This window comes from Eucalyptus grandis, chromosome 1 (assembly GCF_016545825.1).
Source record: "Eucalyptus grandis isolate ANBG69807.140 chromosome 1, ASM1654582v1, whole genome shotgun sequence".
Lineage (NCBI taxonomy): Eukaryota > Viridiplantae > Streptophyta > Magnoliopsida > Myrtales > Myrtaceae > Eucalyptus > Eucalyptus grandis.
The window spans coordinates 13769514-13781272 of record NC_052612.1 but is presented as its reverse complement, the minus strand read 5'-3'; the positions used below and the strand labels follow the sequence as shown (position 1 = coordinate 13781272).

Here is an 11759-nt window from a genome sequence, read left to right as displayed (position 1 = left end):
AATAAATAGCGACCCATTTAATCCACTTTAAACTCTTCACGTTCATGAATTACTTATATATATATATTTTAATATCAAATTAGAAAAGTAAAATAACAAAATATAAAGATGTAAGTAAATAAAATGAAAAAAATGTAAAAAGAAAAAAAAAATATAAAAGACCTCTCGTCGCTGTCTCCAAGCAACCTCTCTCCCGTAGCTCAAAGCTAGCTCACATCCTTCGCCAGCCCTCCCTCGCCGCCCCTTCCTCGGTCAACACCATCTTGAAGCCGGTCGGCTTCTCGGATACTCGAAGCACTAGAAGCGGGGTGGATCGGCTGATGTAGTTGGCGCTCCTCCGATTCGAGGCCAGATTTAGGGTTTCGGGAGGCTGGGCAGATGGAATGAAGTGGAGGAGGGTGACGGATCGGAGGGGTAGGAGGAGAGCGACCGACGGAGAGACTCGAGAAGGAATCATGGCGGGTCAGAGGTGGGGCGGCGGTTGTTAGGGGGGACGGTGGAGCTATCGGAGGTTGATAGGTTTGGTGGGGAGCTCGCGACATTGGAAGGAGACTTTGACCTTCAGCGAGTGGTGGAGCCATGGCCGGGGTCGGAGGGAGATGAGGAAGACCAAGGGTTAAAAAAATCGACAATGGAGGCTAACTTAATCAGTGGGTTAATAAATGGGATGAAACAGACCCACTTTCTAACCCATTTCCTATGAACTCCTATACTTAAAACCCATGTTAACCTATGTTTCGAACTTCAGGTGGTCTATATTTTTACTCTCTTTATGTGGGTTAAAATATTAGCCATTTTATTAACTCGACCAATTACAAGCAAATCATACTCAAAGACCATGATGGGTAATGACAGCACTATTCAAACTTTTTTTTTTTTTTTAATGTTAAACGTGATTTTTCAATTGTCAAAATTTCTTGAAATGTAATCTTTCTAAGTATATTTATATTTTTCTTTGTGTGAACTATTACGTTGGTATCTATCAAATCAAAATGATAATGTGTACTGCCATGTCGTTTTCTCAACTTTTTTACAATCACCAACCTCGCTGGGGTGGTAGTTGATGAGGTGGCGCCATGATTTGATAGATTGGATTGACTCAGCCAATAAGGTGTGAATGTTGGAGGGAAAGGCATGCAATTGGTGGGAAAATATTGATGGAGCTCTCAGACTAGCGTGACAAAATTGGAGTCCATTCACTAAGCAACAATTGTCGTGTTTAGGCCCACCGTTAGAAATCATGCAATTTGTCTATCTTTTCGATCAATGTTTTTACTTATCCTTTTCTTTTTCCTCCTCCTTTTACTCCGCTAGAGACACAATGCTTCATCGTCTCAGTCTACCGGAAGCCACCACCTCACCATCGTCTCAGTCCTCCATCATTGCGCTTGAGCTCGGCTCATGAATTTGAGCCTCAAATTTTGGATATGAGCTTGAGCAATCTCTAGATGGAGTCATAGATTTGTGATTTAGAGCTCAGCTCGACCTCTAATCTGATTCGAGGTCAACCAAGCAGAGGTTGACATTGGCCATGGATGAGATGAAAGTGGAGGCAACGGCATGATTTATCAATGTGATGGAGGGCCTCAAGCTCTTGGCCGACCCGGTGCTGACGCAAAGGGCATGGAAGGAGTTCGACAAGAGGTGGTGGCGCTAGAGGTCAAAGAAAAAGCCAATGAACATGGCGGCAAAGAAGGTGATGTGCTGGAGGCGGCGGAGGGCTTTGAAATGCAGAACAGAGAAGAGGGGAGAGTTGTACAATTGAAGAGAGAAGATGAAACTTTAAATTTTTTTTTTTTTGGTCAAAAGAAAGATGAAACTTTAATTGAAGAGAGAGATAAGTTGTGGGGATTTGTGACGGTGGGCTCAAATACGACACATGTTGTCCGTTGAATAGACTAAAATTTGATCCTGGCCTGAAAGCTCCACCCTGATTACTTTTGGTCCGAGTTGTTGGTCGCTGACTCCCTCCCCACTTTTTTGGCTTCGTAATGATTGGTTGTAAAAATACACACACATATATTCACAATTTTCATATTAAGAATCAAAACATGTTATTATTATTATTTTTTAAATCCCTTACAAATTAGGTGATTTGAGTTTCCCTTTTAAGCATGCATGGGATTGCCTAGTGCGTAGTTAAGTGGAACGTGATGCATTCGAAAGTTAAGACCCCTAAACCATCATTTTCGTTCATCGATAGTGGATAAAAAAATCCATCATATGATTGCTTTAATTTTAGAGTGTAAAGGGGCCGCATCTATTCAAAATGTCAAATGTTACTATTAATGTAAAATTTTATGGAATCACTACAAAAGTTCCTAAAAAAGACTATCGGATATATCCGTTATTTAATATGTAAATATTCAAACACATCCTTTTACACGTAAGGCTAAATTTTGGGCCTAAAACTGAAATATGAAAAGATATAATAATGTGGGTGTGCACGTTGTAGGGTGAGGAGAGTATTTACCTTACTTTAGAACCTACGCTATTAATTTGAATTCTAAGTTTTGAAACCAAAAACTTATCATATAAGGTCCTCTAACACAAGTGCATCCATATTAAGGTATTCGTTCATGTTTAATGATGACATAATGCAAAGCTCTAACAACTTTGAAAGCAAAATAAATTATTTTCTGATATAGTAGAAGAGGCAAATGAAGCTTCGAAAGATGTGAAGTCGAGATGCGAGGCACTTCTATCTTGATATTAATTTGTTTTGTGACATATTCAGCATTTTATTATTTAAACTTTCCTTTCTTTTTTTCTTTTTAAATGCATTTTTAGGATTCTTAAAAATTTTAGATAGTATTCTAACATCTTACACGATCTCACTTTCACTTTTAGTAATTATCCGATTAGATATCTAATTTATCTTTATAATCTAATATGTTTTTTTTTCCTCTCGTAAGAGTTATCTAATAGGAGATTTGCATTTAATGAATTGCCGTTTTCTAGCATCTAGTCGTTTTGTCTTCGCTTGTAATATAGCTTATCCTCTGATGAATCAACGAAAATTGAGATTTCTTTAGCGCAAAAAAAAAAAAAAAAAAAAAAAAAAAAAAAAAAAGAAAGAAAAGAAAAAAAAAAGATAACTGAGGGCTCTCAATTGAGTTTGCGTGCGAGATGTCGTAAGTGTTGTGAGTGTCTACTCATGTCTACGTATCGCTAAGTCTATATTTACCTATTTTTAGAGCCTCAATTCCAAGACCTTCCATCCTGATATTATGTAAAATCTTATAGGACACACTGTTAGCAGTTTTAAAAGTCTAAGAAGTTAGTTAAAAGTAATGTTTAATATTAAATTTTTTAGAAAACATTAACTCACAATTGAGGTAAGAGACCAACTCAAATAAAGAAAGACAATACATATTTGAGGTTTTTTTTCGACTTTTTGATAATAGTTTCTAGATTGACTAAACAAAGTTTAAACCAATTGTGAAATGCCGACCCATCTTAAAATATCAATTTAGAGTGCAAATCGGTTCAATCTATAGAATACAGACATTGACCACTTTGGTGGAACAAAATAAAGATTGGATGTAATAAATCAAAACTGATCGAAATAATTATTAGAGCAGAAAAGGAGGTGTCAACAATTTTCCTCGGCCACCACCGATGGAGCTCCACCGCCCCTCTTCGGACTCTTCCCAGAGCCAAATCCACCATGTGGGTGGGATGAAATGATATATTTGCTCCCTGACGTCACCCCACCAAATAAAATAAAATAAAATAAAATAATATATAATATAATATAATTTGTGCATTTTCTTGTGAGTATTGAGTGTGGTAGGTCAAATGGGTTTGTCATTTTAATGTTTCTTTCTTCTTCTTTCGGTAGTACCCCACTTTGGAGGAGCTCATTGGCTGGCTTATATTCCATGGCTCCCTCTTGGCTCGATCTCTCTCACTATATATACACACACATTGATCAACGTTGAGTATTGAGTTGCTGGAACATTGTTCAAGATTAGCTGTGAGATCAGAAGCAAATTCAAAATGCCTCTATCACCATCTTGTTAGGTAATCAATCCCCCTTCAATAATCTTCCTTTCCACCTTCGTTCTTTTTTTTTTTTTTTGTTATTTCATTTCATTGCGATCTTACATGTGTTTCATGTTTTTTTCTCTATATGATGAATCAAATATTTCTATTATAAATTTGTCTAATATGCAAGAATGTGGTGACCCATCACCTTGAAAATGTTGAGCTAGTCACTAAAAGCGACAAAGTTAGCATTCCGTTTTGTTCATGGTCTTATATAGAAATGAATGAAATCATCATATAAGTAAGATCTTGATATATAGTCGTTTAGCTTCGTTTGATTCTAAAAGGATCATTGACCGTGGATTCTACATAAACGATATGTTTAGATAAAATAAGAAGATAGAGCATCTCAAACCTTGTGCATCACTATTTATTTTGTTATTAGTACATCATTACACCATAGAATTTTAAATATATATGTTTCCATCGAAACTAATGGATGGTACTATACTACTGTATGCTCACTTTTAAGAGCGGTGGCAGCACTATCAGTTGTCAATGAAAAAAATAAGATTAGTTGAATGATATCCTAGAACATACTCTCAAAAAGCCTTTACTAGCAAATCCACAATCAAGAATAAGATGTTTAATATTCACATGTTAATTCGAAGCCCTTTAAATATTGGGTAATATGAAATTTTGTATAGGAATTACTTAAAAAAGTATAATAAGTCACAACAAATTACAATTGGTAGATCTGTCTCCAGAGATTATAAAAGTGCCCTCGTACGATATATGTTGATCCTCTCTCAACCTAGGGATGGATAGTGGACAGGGCGGGGAAGGAGTGCGAGGTGGGCACCTCGTGGACAAGGCCCCGCGTTGAAAATTTCAAAAAATTGTTTTTATTTTTATTTTTTTTGGAGTAAATTTTATATATCCCAGTTTCTACATAATTTTAAGCAATGAATAACATATCATTGAAATAATTTAGTAGTTCATCTTTTTTACTGAGATCGTTTGAATGATATTTCATATTATTTTGCTAAGGTGGTTTTATTTTGTTCTTCTAAGTTAACTGTTCCATATGTATATATGTGACTTAGCCAATAATTCTGCTAATTTGACAATGTTAATTGGCGCAATATCATTAGGATACAATTGTAGATTTACATAAATGTAATTGTGTAAGAACATCATTAGCAGTTAGATTGATAGACTTTTGCACATTGAGTCTATATTGGTGGATAGACTTAAAATTTACTTTTAACATGTCTTTTCATACTCAATTAGATTATAGAAAGAGTAATATTAAGCAATTGCCTTTTTTTTTCAGCTAAGATTGTTTAAATAATTTTTCAAATTATTTTGATAATGTTTATATCTGTTCTTCTAATTTAATAGTGGCGTAGATACAAATAAGTCAATAGTAGTGGTTTATCATTTTAATCCTTCGGGAGTTTATCTTATCGTATTATTATGAAGTATCGTAAAGTTCATAATTTTAAACTGATAACTTTGATATAATGAACTACGTTGATAATTTAAATTTTGACATATTATTTGTGGTTATCATCTATATTAAATTTAAAGAAATTACACAAAATGCTTGTAGAATCTTCTATATTTGAGGATATTATCTTCGATTACTGTATTTTAAATTATCAAAAGACACAATATTCCTTGTTGCTAAAACAAAAAATACGCGGGGTCGGAAGGACCTATTACCAGCCTCGCCCTACCCTTCTAGAATCCCTGTCACCTGATTCTCGATTCTTGTGGGGAAAATCCACTCTGTGCAAGTCACATGCATCATCAATTTTTATTTGAAATTTATATTACATTGCTATTCAATATTTTAATTTGTTTAACGAAAATGCTAGAAAAATAAAATGTAAACTTTACAGTTTTCTCTTCCAAATCCTAACAATCCTACCCAATCCCAGAACCAGTCACGGCTCTCCCTCGCTTCTTCTTCTTCCCCGAACCCACCTCTTGGTCAACGGTGTGGGGGAGCTAAAAAAACTAATGTGATCAAATTTAAAAAAAAAAAAAAAAACCAATAAGCTCGCTCAAAACGAGTCGTTCGACATATAAAATGAACAAAATCTTTTGTCATATTAAATAATCATATGCTAGAAAAATCACATACACTAATAGAACAATACCCTTTATGTTTGTCGATTAAATAATCATAGATTAGTTGCCGAAAGCCAAAAGACCAAGTGATTTCCAACCTATCTACGCATTCTCCAAATAAAAATATTTATGAGTTTTTGCCAAGTTCCAATTTAATAATCCCTGCTAGAGAGAGAGAGAGAGAGAGAGAGAGAGAGACGTTTTCTTCTTACAGTTAATTTCCAGTTCGACAAGCATCTTAAAATAATTACACGGTTTATCGTCTTACACGCCATTCTCTCCGCGGAGACGGAGACGTCTATGTAACGTGAAGACGGAAACGTTGACGACTTCTACAGGAAGAGAGCTATGGACGCGTTCGATTCCGTTAGGTAGCTTCATGTAGCAGCGTCCGTTCTACATCCTCTGCATATATTTTAGTCATCTGTGAGGAGGATCCTTGTCCGATATGTCAAACACGCGAATCACAACAGCAGGTTCCATCATTGTTTCTCAGAAAAAGCTGTCGTTTTAAAATTCGCCCCGTTGCCTAAGACTCCGTGTGCGTCATCGCATCTACGACACACAGATTACATCATCGTCGTCGCTTTGTTATATAATGCAGCCTCTCTGGCGAAGACATTGCAAACCACCCTTTGCAGTTTCAGATATCCCCGTTCTATCATTTTCATTTTCTGCTAACCTCGCTCTCCCTCGCTCTCGCTCTCACGCACGCACATATGATCGCTAGTTTTTCTTCCAGGATGAGATCCTGGTTTCTGATCCTCGTAAGATTGACGACGCCCAGTTACCAGAATATACACTTTGCTATAATTCTGCAACAGTAATGAATGTTTGTCGCTCCAGTTTCGTGTTTGTCAATGTGGAAACTCGTTTCGAGCGACTAAACTGTAGTAGTAATAATGCCGGTTTCTTAAATATCGAGATTGAATTGACATTTGAAGACACAGAAATTGGAGGAAGTATCTATACTTGTACTTTTTGCACTTCAACTGATTATGATGCTGTATGTATGTGGTAATAGGATCAAACTCACATGATAAGAGCCATGGCGCGTCGGGTACAGGAGCTACTAGTCCTAGTGGTCTTGGCCATCTTTCCCAAGGCAACATTCGGCAGGCTGAGCTGCCACTCAAAGCCGAGTGATGTGCCACCAGCGGCGGAAGGCAGCAACGGCTACTGCTTGAGCTGGAGGCTCGCGGTGGAGGCAGACAATATGCGCGGGTGGCCCACGGTCCCGCCTGAGTGCCAGCGGCATGTCGAGTCCTACATGACTGGGGGGCAGTACGACCGGGACCTCAACCTGATCGTCGAGCAGGTCACGGCTTATGCTGACGGCATTGCTTTGTCCGATGACGGCATGGACGCTTGGATCTTGGACATTGATGAGACATGCATTTCCAACATGTTCTACTACAAGAGGAAAAGATATGGGTATGTATATGTACGTATAGATATATTTCCTGAAGCTTGTTGTAGGATTAATGTGAAAGATTTCATATGCTTTTTTTGTCGTAGATGCGACCCGTACGATGCGGCGGGGTTTAAGGCGTGGGCGGTGCGAGGAGAGTGCCCAGCGATACAGGCGGTGCGGGGGCTGTTCCGGAAGCTGGTTGATGGCGGATTCAGGGTCATCTTGCTCACTGGGAGAGACCAAGAGACTCTTGAAGCTGCCACTGTTAACAATTTGCTTAATCAAGGATTTGATGGCTATGAACGTCTGATAATGAGGTAATTGACCCATCTCTGTCTCTCTGTCTCTGTCTCTGTCTCCCTGTGCAATTCTTTGCTAGGAAGTTTCAACAAGACTCGGTAAGCAATGGGTTCTCTCGAGTCAACACGTCGTCGGCCAATTTGGATTTTCATTCCTCTAAAATCTGACATGTTCAAAGCAGGAAATATTGAAAGATTTGTTGTTCAAAAAAGTGATAAACGTGTTGTACTTTGGTTGATTTAGTTATAAACCTTTCAATTATATCAATTTAGTCCTAATCTTTTTGATAATTTGCCGATTTAGTCCTAAATCTTTTGATTGTGTCACTTTAGTGAAGTTTTACACATTTAGTCCTAAACCTATTGATTGGATAATTGGCTAAAAGGACTATATTAATAAATTGTCAAAAAGTTTAAGACTAAATTATGAAATCTTCAAAAGGTTTAGGACTATATTGGCACAATTAAATGTTTATGACATAATTTAAAGGTTTAGGATTTTTTGGATAATTTTCTTGAAAGATGTTGGAGTTCTTGATTTCTAATAACCAAGTTTAGTTAGATTATGGAGACTCATCCCATGTTATCTTATGGCATGGCTTCATACTTGATAGAATTGGAAGAAAGGTGTTGCTTTGTTTCAGGTTTAGAGCACAAAGCGATATCGGTTAATTGTTTAATGGGGTCCTGTTCCCTCTTTGCAACTTTAGATGTCTTACCCTTTTTTCCATCATTTCTTTTTTAATTGCATGTTGGTCTGATGGGATAAAGAATCTGCCAAATCATATTTTAGGCTTAATAATAGGAAGAATCTTGCTTGGCAAAGCAACGATAAGTGGTAGGGCTACAAGTTCGATAGGTTCATCTATTATCTTTAGTTTTAATCCATGATTCTCATGATAGCCACATCATATTTTTTTTACTAGCTAGATAATTTTCTTTATAAAAAACATAATAGTTGACATGCTAACGTGATACCTACTTTTTATTTTTTATTTTTTATTAAGGAATTTATATGCATGTTTATCGTCGAAATGGCAATTTAATGACATCAATTAATCGGTTAGTAGCGCGACGTGATACCTCTTACGGTTTAAATCAAAGATATGCATGCCTCTTTTTCATCTAATCCATAGCAATTTGATGCCTTGAAATATGGAGGCCGCAAATAATAAAAAATATTAAATATTTTGTGTGTTGTTTAGCATGTCATGTCGCCCCTCCACCTAATCACTCACAAAGTATTGAATATTATCTAGATTATTTTCTTCGAAGGATTAAAATAGTGAGTTTAGTGCTTCGTTATTTGTTGATCGTATAAACAACATAGTACTCTGGGAGCGCCTTTAGATCTCTTTGAAATTGACTTATCTTAGAATTAAGCATAATGTATGTTCGATATTCAATCAATAACACACCATAATCTAAGAAAAAACCAAGTTTGATTTGCATTCTACCAGGCCACTTCAATATCAAGAACCATGTCATCCTTTGAAACTATATTACGTCTCGGATTTGATGAAATAGGGGACGTACATCCACAATATGTCGACCAATTACTATACCAATTATATCATAAACTCAAAGAGTCAATAAACGGTGACCGAAACGAGTCTCCTCTCATGAGTCTCACATAAATTGGCTGTTGTATTATATTTGATTTCGGAACCCTGTCCATGTAAGAATGCCTCTTTAATAGGAGACATGAGTTAATCCACGTTGTCCGATATGAAATTATTATATGAATAGTCGAGTGCGCGCTTCATCTTAAGGACGCTATATGTAGTGGACAATATTATTTCTGTGATGTGGACTACGCGTAGATTCTTACATTACAAATAGGCGATCCACGTCACACTTATGTGGCAAATGCATGACATTATAAATTCATAAACTAGCGTCATATTGGCTACATCACGCATGAGTTAGGTCCTGCCTTACATTTTTTTTTTATTCTTGCGCCCTAACTAATTGCTTACTCCACATTGTGCCTCCCTCTATTATAAAAACAAAATATAATAATCTTGATATTTTTTTTTCTTGGGTCATTTTTTTTTTCTTTTAAATAATGCAGGACACAGGCTCATAAAGGGCTAAGTGCAGAAACGTACAAATCAGACATAAGGAGGCAATTGGAGGAAGAAGGGTACAGAATCTGGGGGAACGTTGGGGATCAATGGAGTGATCTTCAGGGTCAATCCGTGGGCAAGCGAACGTTTAAGATTCCTAATCCCATGTACTTTGTTCCTTGAGAACATTACAAACCGATTATTCCCATAATAATTTTCTGTACTTGAATAATGAAAAAAAAGAAAAGTAAATCGACCAATTGTGTTTATGAATGACAATGAGAAAAAAATTGGGAAAGGGAAATAAGATTGCCAAAAGTTAAGTGAAATGTGATGCATTCAAAAGTAAGATCACTTAACCATGATTCCATTCATCGATAGTGGACAATCCATTATATGATTCCTCTGACATTAACGTGTAAAAGGGTCGCATCTATTTGATACATGGTGAATAAATTACCCGGCAATATATATTGAATCATTAGTGCGCAATAGACGAATCTATGACTTCGCGATGGTCCGAATATAATCACAAGGAAAGTATTCTCGTTCCATAATGTTAATACTGATTGTTTCCTTAGGAAGCCTTTTTCCGTCGTTCTTTGATGGAAAGAGAGAAAGTGGGGAATGTTCACTTTGAACATAACATTCTTTTCAATTCTTATCTATAGTCTCTAGAGGAAGTTATTTTTTGGTGGTGGGGAAGTTATCATTGGGAAGTTATTTAACTTCTCCTTAATAGATAACCCTTCACACCTCTTAAAGAAGTGCCTCTCAATTACATCTCATTAAGATGAACCGGTGCCTCTCAAATGCATCCCATCATGGATGAACCACCATAAGATAACATCTTCCACATAGACATGATGGGCTTGATAATATTCTATCAAGAATACGAGACATTCAACATTCATCTACTTTAAAAACAATTCAAACCGGTGAAAAAGCCATGTGATCAGTGAGTACACCTATACTTGGGAGCTTAAATTATGCACATTTCAGAAATTATATAATGGCTACAAGCCCAAAAAGAAATAAACAATTGATGTCTCACAGTGCCCTAAACATATTTTGTTCGTCAGTCTAAATATACCAATCACTTAAAGGCTGTACTTGATTATTCTCAAAATGCCATATATTTACAATTATATCTGAGACCACATAAGTTGATATAATTGGTTGACTAGTAAATACATATGATAGATGTAAAATAATAATAGTTTTCATTCGCATCAATTTCTCTTATCATTTCAGAATAATTGCTTTCCTATACATGTCTCATAAAGCCATATGTATTTATGACCGCTGATAATATGCTAAAGTAGCAATATTGATATGTCATTTTGAGAACATAGTCAGAAGTAACAAATGGCATAAAAATGAGGTGATTAATTCATATATTACCTCAAAGACTCACATAATGAGTAAATATGAATAATTTCATTGATCTCCCTTGAATAATGCACATGTAGTGTGAAATACATGTTATTTTTTCTTTAAAAGCGAATGTCATTGTTTGACACATCCACTATATGAATCTTTATTTAAACATAGTCACGTGCTTTTCACGTAATCATGTTTAGCTCGAGTGCTATATTAGTTTGCTTTATGCAATGCCCAATTAAGTACTTGTATCCAGCTTTCTTTAGGCACATATGATTGTCGAAATATCATGTTTAGTCTTATCACATACAATTCATAGACCTCATCTTGATTCTAATCAATGTGACATAAAATTGTATTATGTACTAAACTTGCTCTTTTAGCATTTATAGTACATACCGTCTCATCTTAATTTACTAATTATAGCACTCGAGGTGGTTGCTCGAGTGAGTGAGCCAATCGTTA

General features: G+C 36.2%; 1 protein-coding gene across 3 annotated transcripts; it reads left to right on the top strand.

The window, feature by feature from the left end:
- The first annotated feature begins 3944 nt into the window (after positions 1-3944).
- On the top strand, positions 3945-10229 carry LOC104432784 (acid phosphatase 1). 3 transcript variants are annotated; one of them, XM_010045329.3, is made up of 4 exons: positions 3945-4026; positions 7154-7563; positions 7648-7860; positions 9917-10229. In XM_010045329.3, the coding sequence occupies exons 2-4, from the start codon at positions 7166-7168 to the stop codon at positions 10092-10094; spliced, it is 789 nt and encodes a 262-aa protein (XP_010043631.2). In that variant the 5' UTR covers positions 3945-4026; positions 7154-7165; the 3' UTR covers positions 10095-10229. The 3 variants fall into 3 exon arrangements, with proteins under 3 accessions (XP_010043631.2, XP_010043614.2, XP_010043623.2); XM_010045312.3 differs by lacking the exon at positions 3945-4026 and adding an exon at positions 6769-6896; XM_010045321.3 differs by lacking the exon at positions 3945-4026 and adding an exon at positions 6769-6957.
- Positions 10230-11759: the final 1530 nt, after the last annotated feature.

Excerpts from the sequence above, each read along its gene's own strand:
- LOC104432784 (XM_010045312.3), top strand. The coding sequence starts at position 6,849 with ATGATCGCTAGTTTTTCTTCCAGGATGAGATCCTGGTTTCTGATCCTC. Across the intron at positions 7,564-7,647 it reads TACAAGAGGAAAAGATATGG|ATGCGACCCGTACGATGCGG; the intron begins GTATGTATATGT and ends TTTTTGTCGTAG. Across the intron at positions 7,861-9,916 it reads TATGAACGTCTGATAATGAG|GACACAGGCTCATAAAGGGC; the intron begins GTAATTGACCCA and ends TAAATAATGCAG.